Source organism: Magnolia sinica, chromosome 5 (genome assembly GCF_029962835.1).
Source record: "Magnolia sinica isolate HGM2019 chromosome 5, MsV1, whole genome shotgun sequence".
NCBI classification, from domain to species: Eukaryota; Viridiplantae; Streptophyta; class Magnoliopsida; order Magnoliales; family Magnoliaceae; genus Magnolia; species Magnolia sinica.
In genome coordinates this window covers 6,557,781-6,585,581 of record NC_080577.1, presented here as the reverse complement: position 1 = coordinate 6,585,581, position 27,801 = coordinate 6,557,781, and the positions used below count along the sequence as shown (strand labels likewise).

Genomic DNA, 27,801 nt, shown 5'->3' with positions numbered 1-27,801 from the left:
CGGTCATACGTGCGTTGGGAAACGGATTGGCTACTCCCCCTGCCACCAGCCACGGTGCTCTGTGGGCCCCACCATGATGTATGTGTTTCATCCATTCCGTTCATCCAATTTTACATATCATTTCATGGTTTTATCATAAAAATGAGAGGGATATAAATCTCAGGTTGACCACACTACAGGAAAACAATAGTGATTGGATATCCCCCATTTAAATCCTCCTAAGGCCCAATGTACCTTTTATTTGACATCCAATCTGTTGATTAGTTCATACAGACCCAGATTGTAGGAAAAAAACAAATATCAGCTTGATTCAAAACTTTTATGGCCCCCAAAAAGTTTTTAATGGTCAACATTCATTCAACACTATTTCCTGTAATGTGGTCCACTTGAGATTAGTATATACGTAATATTTGGTCCCATACCATAAAATGATCTATAAAAATATATGGACGGCATGGATGAAAAACAAACATCATGGTGGGGCCTACAGAGCACCGACCACCAGCCATTGCCCGGTGTCAGGGGGAGTAGCCAATCCATTTCCCGTGCAATGTGGGGGTACTTTAAAAAAATGAGGGTGTACTCTTATCTACCGGGCATTGAGGTGTATAAGACCAGTCCTCACTACTGACTCTCCCCGTTGACCAATCAGACGCGGCTGTCAATCTAGAGGCTTGGATCTGGAAAAACGGATGGACGGCGTGAATATACTGCATATACATCAAGGTGGGCCCCACGGTCAGGGCCGCACCTAATCCGCTACCGATTAGATGAGTCACCGACGAAAAAAATCGCACCGACCACAAAACACAAAATCCACGCGCTTCTCTCTCAATACGTGAAGGAGCCGGCGTAGAGGGAAACGGGCGTGGAACTCCAGAATCTGTCGGGCCTACCTCGATGCCCGCGTGAAGAAGTGATACCAAAATCAGACTGATTCAAATTTCCGGTGGGTGGCACCACAAGAAACAGTTAGAAACGAACGGTTGGGGCCCATAGAAGTTTTGAATCAGGTTGATATTTGTATTTTCCCTTCATCGTGGTGGAAATCACCTTATGGATGGGTCTGATGGCTTATAAACTTCACGGTGGGGCCTAATAGCGTTTCAATGATGAGCGTTTAATCCCCATTGCTTCTTACTGTGTGGACTACATAAGATTTTTATCTACCTCAGTTTTGGGATTTCAAACTAACATGAGATGGAAAAACTGATGGACGGAGCAGATGTTATATGGACAAAGTGTTCGGCCCTACAGAGTTTTGTGCTACACGGCTCCGTGTAATAGGCTGTTACACGCAACTCGCTTCCAGCGGAGAGAGCGAAATTTCCCCCTTATTAGTTTTTTTTTTTTTTTTCTCCCTCAATAGTTGTTCTTGCGTCTGTCGCGACTAAGAATAAAGCGTCTATCGCCACTGGGCCCACATGATGAGATGGGACGACTATTTGGACCGTAGATATTATATTTAATACTATAAATGAAATAATTGACTTCAATCACGCTTTAATGATTAATCTCACCTCTGATTATTAGATTTAAATTCGATCCATTGAAAATTTTCTTTTCATTGTTCTAAATACAACTACGGATAGTGACGTTAAAAATAATTATTTCAGAAATTATTTAGTAATGTAGATTTTACAGCACATATATATAAACATGGACGGTTACGATCATTAAAAACTCAGAGCATGGGCCCAGTTGGACGCGACAGACAATCGAATTCTAAGTCGCGACAGAGGCTAAACAAACCCATCTCCGTTATCTCCACGCGAGATCTGAAAATTGATTCGAATTGGCAACCCGCCGACCATGGATCGAATGTCTCTATTTTCCACGCAAGCAAAACGAAGAAAAGGTAAAAGAGAGAAATTGCTGGCGTATACATGTTTATACAGACGAATTCTTGCTGACGTGCATATGTTCAGGAGATCCACCACCCTCCATCAGGAAAACTGCCTCATCTTGACCATTGATGTAAAAATCATGAAAATCCTAACTTTAGGTAGGCCACGACATGATAAACATCTGGAATGGAGTGGCCACCATTAATCTTTTTAATGCCTATTGCGGTGCTTATATGTCATCCAATCCATTCCATAATGCATGAATTTAGAGGTCTTAAGTAAAATTGTTTTGGTTTGGACAGCCGAGTGTTGAATCAGCCTAGTTTTTGGTATCAATGCCATAAAAGGGGTGAGGTGCCTGATGGACGGCGTGGATTTTGCGATTTTATTCTTTTCCCCATCTTCGAAAAAGTAACCCCGGTAGGTACTAAGCTCCAGTTACGCAGGCATTTTCCAAAGACAAAAACCTTTCTTGGATCTAACAAGTGGGTATGGCTATTGATCGCAACCGTCAAATTAATGGGCCACGTCTTACCAACTGGGTCATAATTTCGAAATTGGATGATGAACAGACTTACGGTAAGATTAAATAGCTCGATTGACTATAAGTCCACACCCAACAAACGAGACGTCATGGCCCATCCACAGTTGATTAAACGGTTGATATCGTGAACACGAAGTCTGGTCCGGTCCCATCAAGTACCATATTCACCAGCTGTATACTATCTTTCACATCCAGCCATTTCTCACCCACCAGCGTGTAAACATGTTTAAATCAGGCCAATCTATCATGTAATGGTATTACTCTGCGTACTAATGTGGCCTACTCAATTTTCGGATCGGCAAGATATACAAAGGGGTTGGTCATCATGGTGTGGCCCACCTTTGGCACGGATACGATGTTCTACACATATCACACGTTGGCAAGAAAGGAATAGATTAACGTGAAAGTTACATACAGACGCCGAATAGAAAAGAAATAGTTATTTAAAAGAAAATGAAGGATATATGACGTTGGCAATAGCTTCTACGAAATCAACCTACCCATCCATGTGATTAACGATGGAAGAGAGAGAGAGAGAGAGAGAGAGAGAGAGGAAAGGCGTGGGAAAGAGAGAAAGGGTGGTGAGGTGGGCCACGAACGAGACAAAAGAGTGACGTAAATCCACGCCATTAACAGCGAAATATGACGCGTAATAGAAGGATGATGCGGAACTGCCGTTGACGTGGGACTCTTCTTCGCATGACGCCAACCCCCTTCATATAAAACTCACCCTCCCCTTCCCTTCTCCTCCGCCCTCCACCTCACCTCTCTCTCTCTCTCTCTCTCTCTCTCTCTCTCTCTCTCACACACACACACACACACACACACACACCAAGATCTTTATCAAATATCTCTCTTTCTCTGTGTCCAAAGAGGCCAAGATGCAGCAAGCAATTCCCTACAGAACATGGCAACCCATACCGACTACCAGTCGGATCGACGCTCCACCGAACATGGACAAGCTTGACGGAGACAAAACCACCAACCCTTCGGACAGACTGAGGAATCTCATAAAGGAGAACGCGGTTCTGGTACTAGGACGACGTGGGTGCTGTATGTGTCATGTGGTGAACCGGCTTCTTCAAGGCCTTGGGGTGAACCCTGTTGTCTACGAAGTGGAGGAAGAGAAGGAGGTGAGCGTGGTCGAAGAGCTGGCAGGGATCTCTGGCGGCGATGATGATCGACGGCTGCAGTTTCCGGCTGTCTTTATAGGAGGGAGGCTCGTTGGGGGCCTCGATCGACTCATGGCCGTTCATATTTCCGGTGATTTGGTACCCATCTTGAAAGAAGCTGGTGCTTTGTGGCTCTAACTCGTTCTCTCTCTCTCTCTCTCTCTCTCTCTCTCTCTCTCTCTCTATTTCTGTTTGTTTTTTTGTTTGTTTTGGAGAGGAGTGCAGAATTCTGTAATTTTTTCTTCCTGAGAAATACATTCCATGGAAAGAGTTTTTTGTATTTTTTCAGTTTTGTGGAGTTTGGTCTGTTTGGTTTATTCAGATTGTGAATTGTCAAATCTCGATAGACTAATCTGCTCGGCTCAACAAACTTTCTCGCCTTTTCGATATCCATATCCACCCAGGAATCTACCCAATCGAATTATCCTAGCCATCCAACCGTTGGTTCTCGTTGCCCATTTTTGGGGTACCAATCAGATGGCCAGGATAATCTACTTGAGATACGGAGAATTGGGTGAAATAATCAGAACGGAGGCTAGAAGTTGAACGGCTCAGATTAACTAAACGTGGGCCCCACCATGCCGGTGCTGCAATACTGGATCTGTGCCGAGGTTTAAAAAACGCGGTTTCTACCGCTTACATAGTAAATGAAATTTACAATACTGAGAACGAGGATGGTTGAAATGACAAAACTACCTTTTTTGAACATTGTAATCAGCGGACCGACCAAATTCCGTTGGAAGCCTTGCCGATACGATTTTAAATCGGTGTGCCTGTTTCAGGCCTATACGGGCTGTATTTTTCATTGATGATGCTGGAATGCATTGTACCATAAATACCACTTTCAGTGAAATCACTGAGTCCAAACATGGACGATTTAATCCCTGACCTCAGCTAATCTCGGTAAATTTTGACTCGTTTTACTGCACTAAATAAAAGGTAGTAAAAAGAAGAAAAAAACAAAGAAATTCAAAATGGCCTTTTGTGGAAAAAAGCTCGATGAATTATTTTTAAGTAAGTTCTCAAGTCGTCCAAGTTAAATCCCAAGTTATATAGTCTACCAAGATTATAACTTCCAATGTCTTAAGTGCACGTGACATCCAACTCTTCCAACAGGTTGGGTCCACCAGAGGGATCACCAATTGGGAAGGTAAGCTTCATATACTCATCAAGTGATCCACACCATATAAAATAATTTCCAGCCATTGGTAAATAGAAAAACATGATTGTTATTTCCTCAATGAGTGACTGTTGGTGTTTTTTCAAATGGCAATCCCTTATGGTTGGGCTAACCTATTGGATAGGTCGAATGTATTATAAACATGAAAGGTTGGAAATTATCTACTGGTTGATCTTTAACTTGCACATGAAGCCATCTCATTTTAAAATAAGGTAAAAATAAAATAAAGTTTTAAATAACAAGTCTTGATGAATTGTGCAGTGGACTTTATAGAAAGTGGAACGTGACATAATTACTTGAGAAATTACGTAGTTTTTATGCACCGAGAGCATCCTGACGCACCTATATATTTCTTAGGAATGAAAGCAAAGCTGCAACAAATTCGAGAGGTTGAGGGAGTAAGCATTATTTCTTACTATAAACAGGTAAATATAAATAAAAAGTGAGTGTGGGAGCGAGAATCAGAAACCCAGTGCAAAACAGGAGTATCACCTAGTTAGAAGAATCCTGTAACTATTGTTCTTATATCTTGACTTTATAATTTGTATCAGGTTGGGTTAGTGATCCTCACTGCACTAAGTCGACATAAGCACATGTACATAAGCACATGTGAGGTGAAGCTTAGAGTACTTAACTTTTGGCACATGCTTTCTGTTGATGCAAAAATCTGATTAGCCCTTCCTAGATCGGTGAACCTACACAAAGAACAGGTAAGGAAGATTCTAACTTATACAGGGCACCCTCCGATGCGTAAGTTAGGTATGAAATCTAGATCTCAATTAAATAGAGAAATTTGAGATACAAATTGTGCGTACCTTTTGCCATTAGAAGTGCTTCTATTTATAATTTTAGAGAGGCGGTGGCATAGGAGGGGTCTCCTTATTTAGTAGGATATCTTGTAGTAGGATTATAATCCCATTGGGAGTCATAATGACCGCTCTAGATTCTCAGCTAAAATCTCGGGCAGATCTTTATCGTGATAAGCTTCCTAGATCTTCAGCTAGGATCTTGGGAAGTCGATATCGAACCTTGATGGGAGGCGGTCTGTGCCGACTTGAAGTATACTAACCTAGGATGTACCGACCTGAAGCCTATTGAGCTGGGGCATGCCGACGTGGGACGTACTAACCGAGATATCTTGACCTGTCTCCTTAGTTGAGCGGTTAGATTCCTTTCATTGATACATGTGGCTCCTTCAACTTGTTGGCGGGATGTCGAGCTCAAACCTCATCTCATTTTCCGCTTCAAAACCGGAGGTCAGGGTCTGGAGTTTTTGTTATTGCACGACTTGGTTGAGCGCATAATGTTCCGACCTGACCTTTTGGTCGGTTTGTTTTCCCCACAACAGTAAGCCCCCCTACTTTCAAGTCTACGAAGCAGGCTTGAGAAGTAGGTTGGACCCGGTTAAGTCAAATTATTGTTTCTTGGGGTGTCTAGTCAGTCCCTCGTTAATGTTGAGTTTAGGCGGCGGTGTGCACAGGACTCGAAGTATGTTTGTAATCATGACACGCAGTACTTGAGATAATATAGTCACGGCTCGAGGTCATGTGCACTGTCAGAAAGCCTTTTCGGTGTCTAACCAATGGGGCAACAACGTGTGGCATGCGTTTGGTCGCGAAGTCGTGCGACGAATGATAAGGCTCCATGTGTCTGGGCACGGGCGTCGAGGAGCTGTTCTGGCTGCTGCATTAAAGGTGAATTGAATGTTGCGTGGGAGATTTGGCTATAAAAGGGAGTGCCCTATCATTGGGCGGAGTTATTTGCCCTTTTGTTCTTACAACATTTTCTTCCTTTGGCGTCAGGCAATTTTTAGCGTACTCCTGGTCAATTCTCCGGCGTCCTCTCAGGCGGGCCTTCTCTCCAGGTGAGCTCAGTTATTCATTCCCCTCCACCTATTTCTTCTTTTCTTCCGAATTTTCGGCGATTTTTAGGCCCACAATCATGCCCGAAACTCTTAGTCACCAAGAGGGGACCCCTCGTTGTGATGGTGGGGTAGATGATCTTCGCCCCATGTCGAACCCACCATCACCCTTGATGATGATGAGCGACGGGGATTTCCGGGCCTCTCATGCATCGCAGGTGGTTGAGCGGTAGGCTTGCCATATGTCTTCGATCTGACCTCGTAGGTCATTGAGCTCGGCTTCCAAAGGGTCACCGTTTTCAGCCATAACCTTGGCCGCTGCTTCGAGTGCTTTGTCGCGCTTCGTTCTATTCAACTCATGGTGCAAGTCGAAAGCGGCTAGCGCGGCGATACCAGAGATGTGAGAAGGTGCCAAGAAGTTCTTGTACCGTTGGTCCTGCCACTTGCCCATCTCCCTGTGCGAGACATGGTTGTAGTTGTTCCAACATTTATTTCATGGAGTTCATATTGTTATTCAACATTGCAACTTGCTGCTCGAGGGATATAGGTCGCCATTCTCGATTTCGGGATTGCTGCATCGGCCCCACAGGTGCGGAATCAACCTGGAATTGGGAAGAGGAATCCCAGTGGCTGACAGACTATTTCGAAAGTGTGAGGTCAGGTGTAATAGAGGAGGCTGGAGCTTAATTTCTTCTTCGCTTTCGCCATTGTTGAACCATAGTAAGGTGAGAATGACTTTCGACGTCGTTCCCACAGATGACACCAAACTGTTGATGTAGAAATCTGGTTAGCCCTCCCTAGACCGATGAACTTACACAAAGAACATGCGAGGAAGACCCTAACTCGTGCGAGGGATCCTCCGATGCCTAAGTCAGGTATGAAATCTAGGTCTCAATTGAATAGAGAACTTTGGGCTACAGATCGTGTGTACCTTTCACCATTAGAAGTGTTTATATTTATAATTTTGGAGAGGCGGTGGCGTATGAGGGATCTCCTTATTTAATAGGATATCTTGTAATAGGATTACAATCCTATTGGAAATCGTAATGACCGCCTTAGATTCTCGGCTGAGATATTGAGCGGATCCGTATTGCAATAGGCTTCTTAGATATTCAGCTAGGATCTCGGGTAAACAGGGTCGAACCTCGATTAGAGGAAGTCCGTACTGACCTGAAGTATATTGACCTGGAGCCTGCCGAGCTGGGGCATGCCGAGTTGGGACATGACGAGTCGGGATGTACCAAACTGGGACATCTCGACCTATTTCCTTAGTTGAGCAATTGGATTCCTTTCATTAAGGTCTATGGCCCCTTCAGCTTGTTGGCGGGACGTCGAGCTTGACATCATCTCCTTTTCTGCTTCGAAACTAGAGATCAGGTCTAGAGTTTCTGTTATTGCATGGCTTGGTCGAGCGCATAATGTTCCGACCTGACCTTTTCCTATTCGTCAAACTATTTTCCCCATAACACTTTTTTGTGTGGTCTATATAACGAGGAGGACACGTAAAGAGAAGTGCAATTTTTCAGGGTATTCTTTAATAAGAGAGTTGAAAGAGTAAGAGAGAAGTAAGCTTTTTAATTATATTTTTTCTTTTTCTTTTTTATTTTCTTTGATAAGGGAGTTGAAAGAGTAAGAGAGAAGTAAGCCTTTTAATTATATTTTTTTCTTTTTTTAAAAAAAATTTTCTTTTTAGCTTTAGTGAACAAGAAAGGTCTACATTGTCGTCTCATAACGTAGTATATTATTAAACTAAGTCAATATTTGTACCTCTTGTCTTTTATTTTCTCTTTGGTTTTAACTTTTTCTTTTGTGATTTTGTTTTTCATATATTAACTGTGTATGTGTTTTTCCATAACAATTACTATTAGACCAAACGTTGAAAGCATTTTTAACACGAGCAGTTTTGGCATTTTTTATTGCATTTAAATTTTATATTGTTGGATTGAATTCTATTAAACTGGAGGTGTTGAAGTTTGATGGATCCAATTATGCGTTATAGAAATTGAAAATAAATGCGGTGTTGGTGAAATCAGGTTGTACAATTGCGATAGAAAGAAAAGAAAAAATCTCATCGAAATAAAAGACAACGTATTTATTTGAGGTGAAAAACTAATTATAATTCAGTTTTGTTCAATGTATTTAATCTTATCAAACTACTATTAAAGATTTGTCGGATAAATTGTGAAATTGTATGAAAGAAAATTTATATAATACAAAGTTTTCCTTGTTTTTACAAGCATTTTTTTTCTTGTAGAAATTTTTTATCAAATACTTTTTGGATAAAAATATTATATTTCTCCGATAGCAGTTGTATAACTTAATAATTGAATAAATGATTTTTTTTACAAGAACACTTAGATGAGTTTAATATCCTAATTAATAGATTACTAGCAATTAATGTGAAGATTAACAACAAGAAAAAGTTCATGCTTCTGTTTTATTTGATGTCAAATTCGTGGGATAATTTAATTATGAATATCAACAACGTTCTAAATGTCAATATAGAGTCAGTCATGTCCATATTACTTACTAAAGTGCTCTATAGAAAAATACATGAGGGTCTTTTAGTGATGCATGATTGTTCAAATAAATATTTACTGAAAAAGGCAATAGTAAAAGAGATCAAACTAAATTTAAATTGAAATGGTACAAAATAAAAAAGTCTTGCAAAAATCATAAACTTAGAAAAGAAAATTAAAAAAATTATAAACCTAATTCGCATGATTAAGTATTTTATTCAAAAGGTTCCTATGAAAACTTGGTTGAGAAAGGAAATTTATTTGAGAATGAGAAAAAGTTATCATCTATGCTTGTGCAAGAGAATTTAACCATTAATGAATCTTAGAATCAGGGAGTTTATCTCATATGACACCATATACACCTTAGTTATATGATGGTCGTATAATTTACACAGGGTGATGATAGCACGTGTAAAATTGTTCGGATTTGAGATGTGAGGATTACTATGTTTAATAGTATCATACATATAGTTTCACATGTGTCATATATATTGGACTTATGGAAGAGTCTTTTGTTATTGAGAAAGTTTGATTAATATGATTACAAATTTTTTAGTAGAAAAATTCAACTGAAAATTCTAAAAGGAATAATGGTAATTACGAGGGAAAAGTTGAATTGTGTTTATATTATTTAATTAGAGATAATGTGGTTGGCAATGCCCAATGCGATTACTATCAATGCCGTGACAAACTTTGGTTAAATTTATTTTTTCTATTCAACCGTTAAAAGTTTTAAAAAAAATGTTTTAAATTTATTTCATTTTGACACTTAAAAGCTCATATCAAATTCTTAAGATGTTCAAAACATTTTATTTTTTTATTTACTATTTTTCCATGAAGGTATGGGTTTACATGCTTAAGATGAAGAATGATACTTTTGGTTGTTTTATTAAGTTTAAAACATTGGTTGAAAACTAAAAGAGAAAGAAGATTAAATGTCTAAGAATTGACAACATGGGAAATTTTATCTTGAAAGATTTTTTTTTTTTTTTTTAATTATAGTTAGTATGATGCCGAGAAGCACTACATATCATTGATACGTCATACTAGAACAAATTACTTAATATATAAATAATAAGCTTATGCATCATGCCAAGAGTATATTAGAATCAGTTAGTCTTGAGCAGCGTTTTTAGGGTAAAGTCATTTGCACGGCTTGTTATTTAATAAATTATTTTCCCCAATTGCAATAGATTGCAAGATCTATGAAGCAATATATATGGTCTAAAAATACTAGTTATTTATTCCTTTTTTATTTTTAGCGGTAAAAGTTTATGTATATATTCTTAAAGAGTAAATATTATATTGGATGCAAGGTCCAGAAAATATATAGTTTTCGTAACTATGTAGATGGAACAATGGGTATAGATTATGAGATTTATTGTCCATAAGTTGATAATGAGTGGAAATGTTGTTTTAATGAGGATTCGTTGTATAAAGACAAGGAAATGACAAACTTAAAGTCTCAAGAGATAATTGAATTGAAATCTTCATATAATGTTTAAAATTAACCTACTAACTCAGAAGATTAACACGTTGATGATATTATTGGCGATGAATCTGATGGATATCATGCAAATGAGATGATGGGTGTTGAAATGCAAAGCGAGCAATCTCGACCAAAGAGAACTACAAAATTACTTTTGCGGATGTTATCCACGGGAGAGTGTCCATGCAAAAGGAGATGAAAACTCTATATATAAAAAAGGACTTGACAACCTAAAGAGTGGAAGGTTATTGGTTACAAATTGATTTACAAGTTTAAAAAAAAAAAATACTAATGGAAGTGTTAAAAAATCCAAAGGTCAATTAATGATGAAAGTATATGCTTAGAAATCAAATATTAAATTGAATTAAAATTTTCTTTTCAATTGCTCGATTGGCTACTATTTATATTGTGTTAAGTATAGCAGCAATACTTAATTAAGAACTTGAGCAATCCAATGTAAAATTTATATTCTTGCATAGAAAATTAATGAAAATTTTTATATGATTCAACATGAAAGTTTTATTTAAAAAACAAAAAGCATAGTGTTTATTGGCTGAACAAATCGCTTTACGACTTAGAGCAAGTGCTAAGATAATGGTATAAGCATTTTGATGTATGTATTATATATATGTCATCCATCTATTGCACCAACTCATTCTAGGGTACGAGCCCAGAAAATGAAGCATATCCAAATCTCAAGTGAACCATACCATAGGAAATAGTGGTGATTGAACGCCCACCATTCAAAACTTCCTAAGGCCCATTGTAATGTTTATTTGCCATCCAACCGGTTGATAAGGTCATACAAACTTAGACAAAGGGAAAAAAAATAAAATAAAATAAATAAAAAAAATCAACTTGATCCTAAACTTTTGTGGCCACAAGAAGTTTTTAATGGTCAATCATCATTGTTTCCTGTAATGCGGTCCACTTGAGGCATGGATTTGCATCAATTTTGGGCTCATGCCCTAAAATGAGCTAGGAAAAAAGATGAACATCATGGATATACAGTAGATACATCAAGGTGAGCCCCATGGTCAAGGCTGCACAGTATTGGGTGCAGTTGCGCCACGCCTAATCCACTCCCTAAAATGAGCTGGCAAAATGGATGGATTGCATGTGAGAGAGATCCAGGCCATCCATCAAATGGGCCTTAAAGTGTTTGCTCTGCAGTACCAAAAATAAAATTAAAAAAATTAAGCCCATGAGGTCGTCTGGTGGACCCTAATTATGAGAAAAATGGAACTTCAAAAGTTGACCGACAGGTTATGCATTCAGCCCTCCTAACCTTTAAGTTTTCGTACCATGTAACATGCAAGGTGAGGCCCACCTGCCGCACGAACCGGAAAGGAGAATCGTGCTACATACAACGGTTCACGTTTCCCAACTTACACACACCTTACCCGACCACTTTGAATAATACACGTACCAGATGGAAATATTGTGCACTTTTGGTCCACCCACCACAAGATTTCTTTCGTGTACGCAATCTTGTGCTCTTATACCCGTTTATTTATGCTCTTTCCCCACTGGACTTTATGGTCCCATCTCAATAGCAATTAACGATCACGATGCATCAGAACGTGAATACTGCCTGATTCACAAAGTTTATGCATGTAGGGACCGTATTTCTGGGTTCCTGACCTTTTATCTGAAAGAACCCACAATGGATCACTGATGCCTATCAACCTTCCCAAATGAAACGATTCTAGCCCTTGCATCGGTGGGCCTATTCACTGGATCACAAAAAATTTAGGGGCACACTACATACACGGTGGACTGTATCATCTCAATGGTCTGATTGCACAAAATGGGCCCCAGTTGTTAATAGATCATGCCCTTAAGAAACTGGTTATGATGACCGAAACTCCACTTCACGACGGGTCCAGCCCACCAGAAAATACCAAAAGAGATGATAGTTAAAAAAAAACCAGAGCTCTGCTACGCACACGCTGTGTGTCCAAGGTAACTCATGCTCACACCATCGCATGTGCCAGCATGGCATATAACTAATAGATACAATCCATCCATCAGTGGGTCACACCATACAGATGCCGTGAGACCTGAACCAAGAACATAGTTTATGGAACAAAATGTGCGAGTGAGAAAAAAGCTTCACTGATGAGTAGACAGACCTGATTCTTTACTTAACACGTGGCCCACCTGATGAGGAGACAAACCTGATTCTTGTATGAGATTATCTTCACCGTCTGACTGACCTGTCTTATAGTTTGGGCATTGTACTTGTCTGACATGCTGGCATATCTTGTGGCTTGATAGGGGACGGCAATTGGGCGGTGTGTAGCGAGATTTGTGTGCTATCAGAGATAGGCTGACTATGTATTCATCCAGAAAACCCTTTTTTTTTGAAGGTGGGGGCCATCTCTAACACCACATGGCCCCAACAGTCAAATCTCAGCACGTCATTTCACCAAGGTGGGTGGCGAGCTCCTCACCGAAGCTCCTCAGGGTTCAAAAATGGTCGAGGACTAGTTGCAACGGCCATTTTACAACGTTCACTCGGGTAGGTGCAAATCGGGATTTAAACGTTATCCCAATTTTAGTGGGGCCAACATGCCCTCCAGTTACAATTATACGAAGGAAAGTGCCCTCTAGCATGGACAATCAATCCCACATGGAAGGCATGAACCTGGATTAGATCCTAAAAGTCTCACCTTTCATTCTATTTGAATAATAGAAATATATATAATAATAACAAAAGGTGGTTTTAAATAGAAATCCTAATTACAAATTCGCTGATGGGATAATGACAATCACCTGATTGCAGGCCACAGAATTGCCAAAATGATAGGGACTGTTCATATGCATTAAATAAATAAATATATATCAGAGGTTAGGATGGATCACTCAATATGACGGAGTATATCCAACCTAATGTGGGGACCGGGATGGTTTTCGCTGTTCAGATCGATTAAATAAATGCACACTGATGGGGGGTTAAGATCAATCACCTAATATGATGGGCTATCTACCACAAAGTGGGGACCAGGAAAATTTTAATTTCCATGTTTACAGTAGCTGTGAGCATATGATATGAACCGGCTCTTCTTGATATGCCCCTTTCTGCAGCCCTCATATTGGAACACTAATCTTGTGTTGGAAACATCATTCGGAGCAGAACTCTGTTTGGTGGGGCCCACCTTTCGAGGACCCAAATTTTCTGAGGGACCATATCGTGGATGACTGATGGACTGATAATTACATCCATCGAACAATTCCAGACACCTGATGAATGAGCCTCTTCCCATTGCATTTGGACTATCAGTATTATTTTAAGTTGAGCATCCATTTGCAGGACTGATTTGAGGACCGATCAGATGAACAGTCTAAAGTTCTCCAGCTCGTTGTAAAGGCGGGCCTCACCTGTATGGCATGCCAATTGCCAGACCAAACTAAATCACTCCCAGTTCCGGCCCAGTATTGTGTCTATCCTCATTTGTGGGGGTAGTCAAAGAAAATTGGCCAAATTACAAGTACATACAGATTCATTCAAAGTGTATCCAACCATGAATCAAAATCATCCAAGGCCTTTGAAACAGAATTTGATGAAGAATGAGAAGGGAGATTAACCGGGGCTCCTCTTTCTTGTCCCAGTAATGGTCCATTCTTTTGGTTACCTGTGATGGACGTTTCCCCAAGCAAGTCATCGATCGCATCATCGAGAGAAACAGCCATTGATACATGTCTGGAGGCATCAGGTTCTTCACATTCCACAGCAGGGAAATCATTACCAGGCTTCTTCTTGTCTATGCTAACTGAGTCGAGTGGCATTGTTTCACTAAAAGAATTGAGAAACATATCGAGCTCCACCACAGCTGCTTCTGCCTTGTTAGGCTTCTTCTCATCTATGCTAATTGAGTCGAGCGGTGTCGTTTCACCAAAAGAATTGAGGAGCATATCGAGCTCCGCTTCAGCTGCTGCTGCCTGAAATCTTGAGGTTTTCTCCTTCGAGTCTGCTGCAGAATAAAGATTGAACTGTGGTGTAGACTCCACAAATCCTCTCTGATTTAAGGGATCTGGTTTGGCCCCTTCCTCAGAGGTGGTCAGAAATGATGCACTTTTGTTGGCTCTCTGTATGGTGTCATGACCTCCAACAGCTTGTGAACTAGCAATACTGGCATCTGTAGAAGGCATTACCTCATCCCTATAATTCAGAGTCTTTTCATCATCAGAGCATCCTGCATTAGCACCTAACGTAGCTACACCATATCCCTGACTGCTGCTTTCTTTCGATACATCAACATGCTGCCAATGGAGAGGAGAAAAAAAAAAAAAAGACGAAAGATGATGCGTAGTTAGGAATTATACATTGGACATTTTTCTTTTCCCTAGATGAATATATAAAATGCATGTAAAACATAGCACAATAATCAGAAAATTGACATAGAAAATAGAAATAAAACTAATGTTTTGTAGTGGAGTGATCCTTGTCAATATGCAATTTACAATGGCTAACTGTGAAAGCTTGCATACTCTTGACATACTAACAATCAAAGTAGCAGTTTCCAACGGACTGATCATTCAGGGGGGGTTAAATCAAGAGATTAGCTATTTGTGCAATGCTCATTTTGTACACTAAAGGTTTGTGTAAATAGTATGTATGTAGAGAATTCTAGAGAATAGTAGAGTTGTGTATGAGTCTGATAGCATAGAGATCTTTAGAATGCTCTAGAGTTTTCTAGTGGAGTCTTGTATGGGGAGTACTGTAGAGTATTCTAGAAAGTTCCTGAAATGTTCTCAGCCGTCGAATGATTACCACATGGCATCATCCTAGCCATTTATGTAGAGAACCTAGAATGTTCATAGTCCTCTATTAAGGAGGATGCCTCATTTGCATCCTATCCACAAGAAGTTCAAAAGTTTTGGAGCTCTAAAGCAATACAACACATCCTTCCATTCTTGCATCCTAGTAGGTTTAGTGCACAATATTCGGTATTTGCACTTGGGGATAGGGTAACTTGTTCACGACAGGATTGTGAATCAAGTACTAAACGGTCTATGCTTGGGGGAAGCACTGTTGACCAATTGCATACTAAAATGTGAATGGGCAAAACAAACATGTATGACATGTTCATGCTGTCTTTTTTTATGTGCATCGGGACTCGCACATCCCAGACCAGGAATAAAATTGAGCCGCTGCAAAAAATTGTGCGTGCATGTGCATACAAAATAGGACTAGAGAAATTAACATGCACCTGTACCAAATAAGAAAAATGTATCTATTATGGCTTTTGATGTTCAATCAAAGTGTAACCAAGCAACTGACAATCAGAATTGGGAAAAGATAGAACAACAAAACCCCAGAACCGCGAATTTAAAAATCCAAACTCTAGCCTCAGAACCATGGTCACAAGAGCTAAGATTTGCCCTAGACAGATCAGACCCAGCCCAGATTGCCCCATTACATGATCATAAATGCATGCAATATGTTAATCAAGTGGAAATATTGTAACTCATGTTACTATGGTTTGTAGCGTACAGGTATCTCTGCTGCCCCAGCAACAAAGTATTCTACAAGGGTTACCCAACATCCATAACAGAAAAATTGGCCCATAATGGTCTGTTATAGGGCCGAAATAGGTTTTTTCCCCAAAAAAAAAAGAAGAAGAAGAAGAAGAAGAAGCCGTAACGGCCGTCATGGCCCATCCTGTAACAGTAACACCAGTGGCCATCATAGCCACCAATAGCATTATGGAATGCCTTGCCCAGGAAGAATACATTAGCATGGCAAGCTGAGACACCACATCTCCATCTTATGCTTCTCAAGCCTTAAACCAGATCCAATTGTGCGAGGATGATTTCCAGAAAGCAAAGCACCCAATCCAGATAATCAGATAAAAATTAAGGGGTCCCATTCCCCAGGATTTGGGAATCCGGATCAATGGGGTTTTGGAACACTAGATTCCAGACATTCTAGTTATTAAGCATTATAGTGAATATACTACAAAGCCAACTTGTGAAATTGCTATTATTTAAACATGGTTATACTTATGAGCTGTACCCAATCCTTGCCGCACCCATGGCCAGAGAATTTGGAGGATCTGTCATTCTCAATCCTTGACATGGTAACAGATTGTTTGGCAGCCCTGTTTTCGATGTATTTGGGGGTAAATGGATTCCTTATGGCTACTTTTAGAGTTTGACACTTTGTTTTTGGAGGTAAACAGATTTGGAGGTATTTGAAATAGACAGTTTTGTGGTGTTTTGAAAGCTCACATTTTTTTTGTTATTCAGGTGTAATTGGAGTTAAATGCCTCTTTCCTTTTCTTTTTTTTTTGCCCCATTTTTAAAGACAAGAGAGACACATTTAACAAAGGTGTCACTAGACTACTAAGCCATTGTACACGGGGCACGCTAATGATACCCCCAAGGTATCCCGTATCGGTATCGGTTGGCATAATGGTGCCCTCCGATACTGATACGTATACGGGGGTGTAACGGTGATACGGGGGCATAACGGCCCATAACGGTGCAATTTTTGTTTTTTATTTTGCCAAAAAAAATGAAAAAATATGGATTAAATCCGGAATATTCTAAGCATTCCAAATATACATTCATTTATAAATTGGAACATGTTTATGGTGGTGTAATGGTCCACTCTTTGCTGAGAAGTTGTATCGGATTGTCTAATGAATTTATGAACCAGACAACCTGGATTTGACTGCAAAACTTATATATTTAATTTTCTAACTATCTACTATCAATGATAGATATATTAGAATGAATGTAATATGAAAATATCTTACATGTGTAATATATTCGAATTTAAAAAAAAAAATGGCCGAAAATAGTGCGTAAATAGAAAAAAATTATTAAAAAAAATATAAAATGACAACAACAATCTGTAAAATGGGCATTAACATGTTTTATTATGATTAACACATCATATTCTACCATTAAAACAACAAAACATTCAATAAAAAATGATTTTTCGAATTTTAAAAAAAAAAAAGTCAAAAATAGTGTGTAAATAGAAAAAAATTATAAAAAAATATAAAATGAGAACAATGATCTGTAAAATGCACATTAATATCTTCTACTATGATTAACACATCATATTCTACCATTAAAACAGAAAAACATTGAATAAAAAATGATTTTTCGAATTTTTTAAAAAAAAAGGGCCGAAAATAGTGTGTAAATAGAAAAAAATTATAAAAAAAAATATAAAATGACAACAACAATCTGTAAAATGGACATTAACATGTTCTTCTATGATTAACACATCATATTCTACCATTTAAACAGCAAAACATTTAATAAAAAATGATTTTTCGAATTAAAAAAAAAAGCCAAAAATAGTGCGTAAATAGAAAAAAATTATAAAAAAATATAAAATGACAACAACAATATGTAAAATAGACATTAATATCTTCTATTATGATTAACACATCATATTCTACCAGTCAAACAGCAAAACATTGAAAATATATATATGTAAATATATATATATATATATATATATATATATATATATATATATATATATATATATATATATGTAAATACCTATTTTTGAGGAATTTCTGGAAAATGGCCCACAAAGCTTCGAATCAAGAAAATCCTTAATATAAATTATTTTATCTATAATATCAAGCTAAGAGTGGTCGAAAATAACAATAAAATGATTTAGGGTGAATTTGGAATAAAGAAGTTTCAAAAAAAGTGAAAAAACAGACTTTTAAAGCAAAAAAAAAAAAAAAAAAAAAAAAAAGACCGTTTTTTTACCGTTATGGGGCAGTAACGGCCGTTACGGGGCATAACGGCCGTTACGGCCACAGAATCGGGGGGGTGCCCCGTTACGGCCTCGTATCGCGTAACGGCCACTGCCGTTACCTATATGTATCGGCCGATACGGCCGTATCATAATGGATACGGGACACCCTGGATACCCCTAAAACAGTAAATTATTAGCTTCAACGCCAAATCACGTCAATAGAATAATCCAAACAGTCTAAATGTTGGCCATCTAAATAGATGGTTAAAAAAATCAGTGAGTCACTCATTTGTTATCCTTGCATTTGTGGCCCACCTGAGGCTTGGAATTTCGTCATTTTTGGCGAAAGTATATATTTCAATGGGCTCATCACAATCAATCAATCTATCCAATATCACAAATGTACACAAATTTGGGATATTAAAGCTGATTTAGTTAATTAAATTCAGGTACATGTGAATATACTAGAGAATTCCAATGCATTCCAATTACAAGCATCCAAACACAATTTTTGGATTCCAGGATATTCCAATTACAAGTAGCCAAACACTGCTAAGGATTCGGAATCACCTTGATCCCACTGTAATTGTGATTTGGATTCCAATGCATTCCAAATACAAAGCTCCCAAACGAGCTCTAAATATCCACATTGGGCTTGGGTATAATAGAGAGAAGCAACGCCACTATACAACAGAGATTCTGTTCACACATAGAAAACAATAGTTGGCAGCCTTTCCAAGCTTGGTACATGCACTGCCACTAAGCATTCAAATGACATTGATTGGCAACTTGCCCTTACATCAACACCTATGAGCAAGTGGGTACACAAGATGAATCTCTTTTACTCGAAGTGGTCAGGTGCAAAAGCAAAGGGATCAATCTGAAGCACACAATAAGCAGTTCTGACATCTGAGACTCTGGGTGCCTGAGTCCCGGAGTATAAATGCTTTCTAAAGTGGGAGCCACCAGCAATGTTATGCACATAGCAGAGTTAAAGAAATTTCGCCCTTGAGTGAAGACCTAAAAAAGTGAAAAATAAAGAACTGACATGTCGATGTTCATGGTCATGGTGCTACTTTTAGATTAGCATTTAATGAGAGAGCAAAGACAAACAATGAGATCACAGCTTTCCCAAGAATCGTAGAACCTAAAAGCTTCAGGTAAGTGATTCCAAACCCACCATCAGCCAAATACCAGGAGATCATTCCAACTGAATTTCCACTTGAGACAGCAATAATCAGATCCTTGAATAAGGAATACTCTTCGAAGATCCTCATGAGAAAATAGGGCAACATCCATTGTATAAACTAGCTCCTCAATGGTAGAATACTACTCCCATTAAAGAGGACCAGGCCAATGACTGAATGCTCCCCAATCTCTGAAAAGGGAGAGATGCCTTTCGCCACAGCCCCACCTTAGAGAGGGGCAGACTAAGTATGCCTGAGACAGGCTTCGTGAAGGACTTTCAAAAAGGGAGCCAGATGAGATGGTTATGGAAATCAAAAGGTCCCCAAAAAGTGGTGGCTTTTGCTTGGCTTGCATATTATGCACACATCCTTACTGTGGACAGGCTCCGTAGTAGCAATATGATTATTGTTAATGGATGTTGTCCATGACTGAGGGATGCAGAATCAGTCAATCGACTTCAAATTACTCTTGGGCGGAATCTGTTGGCATCAATTCCCAAGTTGTTCTAGGGGTCACCTCCATCTCTCTTCTTTTTTTTCCTTTTTTTTTTTTTTTTTTTTGGAAGATTGAATATATTAATAATAAGGGAGCCAAAGTAACCCCAAAATCAAAACCAAACAAAAGCAGAATCATTAAATTTTAAGAAAAAAGACAAAAGAAACAGAAACCTATCAAACAACTATTACAACTCTAAACATAGGAATATACAACAGCTAAATACAACTCAAGACAGGGGGAACACCCAAAGAAGCCAGAGCCAGAAGCAGAAACTAGCCCAAAAGAGAGGTGACGACAGAGTTATCACAGAGATTAAGGCTAAGAGACCAATCCTTCACATAACCAAAACCCTTGCAGAAGGGAGGTCACCTCCATCTTTTGATCACCTTTTGTATCCTTTTTTGCTTTTTGGACCTTCAGGTCTCTTAATAAAATCTCTTTTATTGCCAATCAACATATAACCGTGTGCATTACTTAGTCATGTACATGAGATGGGCCTTGACCTACTCAAGTGGTACTGAACTGCAAGGTCCGACACTTCGTCGTGAACATACGGGAGTTAATTGCATAACTGTGATGCTTAATTAGGGGAGATAGCAGGCCTTGCCATAGTGGAGTGGCACTTGACATTGGTTGTGAGACTTTGTCACAGATAAAGATAATCATGTGAATACACACACACAAAGGAATACACACACACACACACACACACACACACACACACACACACACACACAAAGGAATACATAAGTACAACAAGAGATCCATCATATAGAAAGCCGAAATCAACTAATAGCATATACCAAGAAGCAGCATACTGATAGAAGGTGCCCAACTGCCAAAGTATATCATGGTTGCGGGCAATCAGGGTTGTGTCAAGCAAATTATACACTTGCAGTGTTATTCCAAGAAGAAATTTGTACTCAATAATTTTTCTTCATTGTAACTTCTAATTTTTCTTTCTTTCACTTTTCTTTTCTCTTTCAATAAAGATTGCATTGTTATCTATAACAACAGAATCTTCAACAATAACCTTTTTTTTTTTTTGGAAAGATTCATCAAGGACTTGGATAAGGTAAAATAACAGAATTCTGCAATTTTAAGAAAGCACAGCATGAATTGCATGGGCAAGGGTGTAACCAACAGTTGGTGGATGGGATTGTTTTTGGCAGAGCCATCATCCCAGAGGACATGAGCATTTTGAGTAAATAATGCTCAGTCACACCAAAGCACTCTCTGTGAAGTAGCCTTCCAGGATAGCCCATTTCAAGTAGCCTTCCAGGATAGTCCATTTCAAGTTTTCTTATCCAGGGGATGCCATGGTTACAGTCTCATTAACCACTGATTATTTTTAACAAAAGGCAAAAACAAAATGCAGGGATCACCAATCACCTGCAATATACAAGTAACAGGCAAGAAAGGCTGACGACACAATTGAAATCGGAACTAATACATACCAGCTCTGCAGGTAATAGATCTACTTCAATAAATAGCCTTTCTGAAACATCTATTTTCTCAAGTTGTGCAGCAAGAGCATGCAGATCCATGGAGAGAAATGATGCCTGCAAAGACCATACAAGTTACACAATTGACAAAATCAGACATTGACCAATAGTTACATTGTGAAACAGAGAGTCAGAATACTACTCGATCTGTGAATTCCTCTTGAAAATGATTCCAAGAACCAGTTTGATTTGTAAAACTATAATAAAATAAAAATTATAGAAAGAAAAATAAAAGAAATATAACGATTCAAAACATGATTATAGTTCACCTGTAGATGGTGCCTAAATACGGAGGAATAAAACCAAGTCAGCTACTATGTCCAAACAATGAATATAAGAAAACAGAGAAAGAAAGAAACAGTTACCTCATAACTTGATGTTGCATTGTCATCCACAATGAAATTATCATCTCCACACCATGACAAAAGGCACTTTCCCCTGACAGAAAGCATAGCGCTTACTCCCTGATTTAGGTCTATTATAAAAGTAAAAATTAAAAAACAAAGTCAATCTTGTGGGGTAGGGCACCATAAAAATTTGGGGAATCATATATTTATAAACTTAGTCTGCGCTTCTAATTGAATCGACTTTACATACCAAAGTGACATCTATATTACAAACATCATCAGAGAAGATGTGCAATAAGGATGCAATAACAGATTGAGAATAACATAAAATCTCAAATGTGAAAGCATGGTATGATCAAAGTTACCACACTGCACTTCTTGTCTGCAAGTGTAGCATTATAGCAGTCTCTAACACTTTGATAAATAACCAAAAGAAACAGTCCATGACACTCAAATCCCATACAAGTAGATCATGATTGATCAGGCGGCCTGAACATAAATGGATGTGCAGTCCAAATAATGTGCCGTGGGGAGGGGAGGGTGTAACTGAGGGGAATCCTAACTTATGGTTTAGAATACCATATCCCTCCCTCCCTCCCTCCCACTCTCCACTACTCACAGAGGGTGCACCGTCTTTTAATTGGGGGGAGCTAACGTCTGCACCAACTCTCAGTGCACAGTACTCCACACGGAGGGTGTACCGACTGTCTGTTAATGGGGGAAGCTATTCTGCGCCAATTCTCGGTGCACACCATGCAAATTGAAGTCATGCTCATAACAAAAGGACAAGGCATTTCATCACTGTAGAAGAGATAATGGTGTGGGAAAGCTACAGATTTAGCCTATGTCACCTACTTACATGAGTTGACATCACTAAGAAAGCATGTGCTCTGTAAGGAACTAAACCTCATAATGGAAAGACAATGCACAGACAAAAAATCGAACAATAGTGAAGTTATTGCTATCATAAGAAGTAAAATCTAAATTCCCAAGCACCTCAAAAGTCTTCTTTTTCCCTTCTGATGCAAACTGAATAAATGGGCCTTCCAAACCAAGAATCTGAGGAATGACATGAGAGTATCAGAATGTTTTTTTCTTTTTCTTTTTCTTTTTAGAGATAACTGTTCCTTTATTAATTAAATATCGAGCCAATAGCCAAGGCATAAATATGCATCACTAATATTGCATCAACAACATGGACCCAAACTTGCAAACATCAACTCCCTGCAAGCCTGACACCCGTTCCAACAACTCCTTTATCTACCATACAATTTCCTCCATTGAACCTTCCTTACTTGGAAACATCATCTATTCCACTCCCCCCCAAATATTCCAAAACACCGCCAACAAAAGAAGACACCACACTGCTCACCCTTCCTCACCTGATCCATCATCCAATGTATGTTGAGAATAGCTAAGAACTTATCCCACACCTATTCCAAGAAGCAGGCAATGAACCAATAGATCGACTATCGTCTCAACATTACTCTTGCACATCACACACATGCTGGGAATGATCATAGATCTCTTTTAAGGATTATTTTTAGCAAGAATCATCTTCCTTCCCACCAACCACATAAAAGCCGTCACCTTGGGAGGGGTCTCATAGTGACAAAATAAATGAGTACTGCAATCCTATCGCAAGCAATGGCTTCTGCAGTAACATATAGAATGATTGTACAGAGAAACATCCTGAATTATGGCCCTTCCAGACCATCATGTCCTTTTTTCTTGAGCTTGGGTGATAATTCTTAAGCCCGTCAAACAACTTGGTGAAGTCTTCTATTTTCCCCCTCCAATAAATTCCCACAGCGAGGACACCATATTCTGATCTCTCCACTCTTGAAACAACAACATGCCACTATCACCTTCCTATCTAGAGCCAAAAAAGCAAGCCTTGGGAATTCAACATGCAACGGGCCTTTCCCCACACTAAATATCTTCCCAAAATCAGATCCAGTTCCCATCCCCAAGTGAAAAGGCTACCCCTTAAACATGGAAGCCAACGAGATGATAGCTTTCCATATTCCTAAAGCTCTATAACTTGATGAATTTCTCACCTCCCATCCCCCCGCTATACCCCGTAATCAGCCACAACATCTCTTCCACATTCTCTCTTCTTCATTGTCAAATCTTCACCCTCCATTTTCCTAACAATGCTAAATTCCTTGACTCTAAAACCCTTATACCCAGTCCCCTTTTAGCAATAAGCTTACACACGTCTTCCCACTTCAGGAAATGAAACTTTTGCCTAACCTCTGCCCCTCTCCATAAGAAGTCTCGTCTTAACTTTTCTGGTCTTGCCAAAATTGATTTAGGGCTTGTTTGGATTGCGAATTATGGCTGTAATGTATTTTAGAAGTACAAATCACGATACTCATCTCATGCAAAATAGGTAATTTGACCGATAATTCCCGTGTTTAGATAGAAATGGTAAAATCATAATGATGATACTTTTACATTACTAAAATGTCAAGTTAATAGGAAATGTACACTAATGCCCGTGTTTGGATACAAGATTTCCACTGCAATCCAATGTAAAATTGTAATGACTACAAATTCCTTTGCATGTCGCCTATTACAACTGCATTTGACCGTTAAATTATGTGTTTAAACAAACACTTTAACATCCAAGAAGATAATTATATGTTTAAACAAACAATGTAACATCCAAGAAGATAATTATATCCGGCACGTTAGATAAGCCGGTAGAGACAATGTAGTGTGTGTGAGTGAACTAGGGCACAATCCCTAGTAATGTTATCTTTACCCAAAAAAAAAAAAAATGTGCTTTGTTGGCTTCCCCACACAGCACACATAATGGGGACCAAGGTATGTAGAAAGAACTGTTCTAGCTTCACATTCAAATATATCCACTAAGCTTTGCACTTCATCTTTTAATAATCCCACCCCTAGCACGTTACACTTATTCATATTAACTTTCAGTCCCGAACCACCTAGTAATATCTTAGTATCTTCTAGGCTATCCACCATTGATGATTCTGCATCACATGACAAGATGGTACCATTTGCACATTGAAGATGGGAAATCCGAACTCCATCTCTAATCTATCTACCTTAAATCCACTGATTAGATCCGCTTCCTGCCCTGTCTAATATCTTGCTTAAAACCTCTGCTATCAACACAAACAAAAATAGAGATAGAGGATACCCTTGCTTTAAGGCTCTTGTAGCCTTGAAAAACCCTTCAGCGATCAATCAACCAAAACCGAAAACGTTGTCAAGCAAATGCACTCTCGAATCCAATCTCTCCACTTCAAACCACAACCCACTCTTTCCAACATATATCAAGAAACTCCCTATCTGCATGATTGTATGCCATTTCAATATCTAATTTACATACGACACCTATACTACTTTCCTTATACCTTGAATCGATATATTCATGAGCCATGAGTGCACTACCTAAAATCTGCCTACCTGCCACGAAAGCCCCTTGATTTTCTGATATAACATTTGCCAGAACCGCGTTGAACCTGGACGCAAGGATCTTCGCATCTTATAGAAGCTCCCTAAAAGACTAATCAGCCTGAAATATTTTAATGTATCCGCTATTTCCTTCTTCATAACAAGGGCAACAAAAGAGGCTCCCATTTCTATAGATAGCTTGCCTCTCTCAAAAGAACTCTTTGACAAAGTCCACGACATAGCCCTTCGCAACATTCCAAAAAACCTAGTAAAAGCCCATTGAGTACCTGTCTGGACCCAGAGCCTTATCCCTCCCCAAAGGAGTCAATTGCTGGTTTGATTTATTCCTTGGTTGTCACTTTTTCAAGGTTCTTTAGGTTCTTTGCTTCCTCATTTGATATTTGCTTAAACGGCAGGTTGTCCAATTTGGGCCTTTTCCATGTCTCCCTTGCAAACAGTCTAGAGTAAAATTGTGTTATAGATGTGCATATCTGTTCCTACTCTTCTACCTTCTTTCCATCCACCACCAAACTACATATTCTATTATTCCTTGCTCTTGCACTTGCTATATTATGAAAGAACTAAGTATGCTCATCGCCTTCTTTTAACCAAACGGCCCTTGACCGTTGCCTCTATTTTATTCCTCCCTCTTACAATGGCTCAAATGGTTGAAAGATAACTTTGCACGCAAATCTCTCTTCCTCCCTCTTAAGATGGCTTGAACAGTTGAAAGACAACTTTGCAGAAAACTTGGCGAGTGGATGTGGCTGATTTTTGCAAAAAAAAAAAAAAACCCACTGATTGGGGCAACCTATTCGACAGATTGGATGTCGCACATGAGGATGAGCTCTGTGGGCCCCACCGTGATGTGCATCAGGCGTCCACCCTTCAATCAGGTTGTCTATATATTAAGTCAAGAAAGTATTCAACGAGAATAATTGGATTCTAACATAACAACAACAACATTTTTCTACTTATCCAATGACAAGAGATAGTTGAAACTACCAATTATCGTCTCTATCAGAGATGCTAAATTTCCAACAAATACACTGCTTCAAAACCAGCAGCATTAAACTCACAATCAACGTAAATAACCAACTTCAGTAAAGGGAATTCTTTTGAAGTACATAGCAAACCTACATTTTAGCCCAATCTCTTTTTTTTTTCAGTGCTTAGAAATAACAAAAGGCTAGGCCATTTACCAGGCAAAACATCATCGAACGAGACGAAACTCTCCGGATTAGGGTTAGTACGGGCCCGTGCATCGGTCTGAGCCTGAGAAATCAATTCTGCGAAATCAGCCCCTTTGCTTTTCGGCGCGACGATGTCGGCTCGTCCGGTGTGGTCGACGTCGACGGAAGGATCTTCCGTATTGGAATCGATTCCGTCCTCGTGGTACCGATCCCAATTAGAGGGGAGAGCAGGAGCCGCGTGAGATCGACGATTATTCTCTCTGCTTTGATTCTTGTTAGAGTTTGGAGCTGATTGGGGAAGGTTTCCAGGGTTTGGATTTGAGTGAGGAGACTTTTTGTTGTTGCCGCGTAGAGAGTGAGCTCTCTTGGATTTGGCAGACGCTTTTGAATCCATGGATTTGGGTGGAGGAATTTGGAAATGGAAAACCCTAGGGATGTGGGAATTTGAAGATGTAGAACCCTAAATCCATTGGCAATGAACGAAAACCCTAGATTTCTCAGGGAATGCGATATCGGAAGGAGGAAGAAGATAGAAGACGCCTGTTTTGAAATTCGGTCAAGAGGAGTAATATGATTACTCCGCTGCGTATGACGCTTGATACGCAGGCACTCAGAAATTGTCAAACGTGGCACATCTTAACTCAAATAAAACCGCCTCGATTGTGCATGTCACTGTACCCAGTATCAGATTGGTTGAAAAATCCTAGGCTACGATTCGTGGACACTTGTTTGTGAAGATAGGACCGTTGGATTTTTTTTTCATTTAAACTGTTCATTAAGTGCCATAAATCCATTACTTAGATGATAAAATAAAGTTAATTTTTGGTTCGTGGTACGTGTGCTCTGGTTGTCATAATTTGGACGGTTTAATTTCCCTAGTATTATTCTGAAGTGCTTAGTGTCTGCGTATCATCCATCGCACCGTGACAGAGCATCAATTCTTCTCGTAGAAATTTCCAACTGTACGACCAGTATATGGCCACAACCTTTTTAAGCCCACTTGCTTTTTACCTCCAAAGAAGAAGCCCAGCTGTACGGTCCCATTTCTCAGGTCGAAAATGCCCCTGCTTTCTTTCCGGAAGCAGCTTGCCTGGTGCTCGAAGACGAGCGCTGACGCTCCTCGAACTCCGAGTTGTACGAACGGTTCAAAAGATATCAAAGTTACATGGGCCCCACAGTTATGTATTTATTATATCCACAACGTTCATCCATATTTCGAGATCATTTCGGAGCATTATCAAAAAGAAAAAATCATACCCAATGATCAACTGGACCACACCACAAAGAGCAG

The 27,801-nt window shown here is 39.2% G+C and overlaps 2 protein-coding genes across 2 annotated transcripts; one reads left to right on the top strand and one right to left on the bottom strand.

The window, feature by feature from the left end:
* Positions 1-3,180: 3,180 nt before the first annotated feature.
* Positions 3,181-3,843, top strand: LOC131245278 (glutaredoxin-C9-like). Its single transcript, XM_058244618.1, has one exon. The coding sequence runs from the start codon at positions 3,273-3,275 to the stop codon at positions 3,699-3,701; it is 429 nt and encodes a 142-aa protein (XP_058100601.1). The 5' UTR covers positions 3,181-3,272; the 3' UTR covers positions 3,702-3,843.
* A 10,248-nt stretch (positions 3,844-14,091) lies between these two features.
* On the bottom strand, positions 14,092-27,063 carry LOC131245277 (protein ECERIFERUM 16). Its single transcript, XM_058244617.1, has 4 exons — positions 26,520-27,063; positions 21,907-22,016; positions 21,494-21,598; positions 14,092-14,878 (listed from the first exon to the last, which is right to left on the bottom strand). Exons 1-4 carry the CDS (start codon positions 26,902-26,904, stop codon positions 14,123-14,125), a joined length of 1,356 nt encoding a protein of 451 aa, XP_058100600.1. The 5' UTR covers positions 26,905-27,063; the 3' UTR covers positions 14,092-14,122.
* Positions 27,064-27,801: the final 738 nt, after the last annotated feature.

Bases quoted from the DNA above. Each gene is read 5' to 3' on its own strand.
- LOC131245278 (XM_058244618.1), top strand. From the start codon at position 3,273: ATGCAGCAAGCAATTCCCTACAGAACATGGCAACCCATACCGACTACC.
- LOC131245277 (XM_058244617.1), bottom strand. From the start codon at position 26,904: ATGGATTCAAAAGCGTCTGCCAAATCCAAGAGAGCTCACTCTCTACGC. The intron at 21,599-21,906 runs GTAACTGTTTCT...TGGTCTTTGCAG, and splicing joins ATGCAACATCAAGTTATGAG to GCATCATTTCTCTCCATGGA. The intron at 14,879-21,493 runs GTATGTATTAGT...CTCCATTGGCAG, and splicing joins ATCTATTACCTGCAGAGCTG to CATGTTGATGTATCGAAAGA.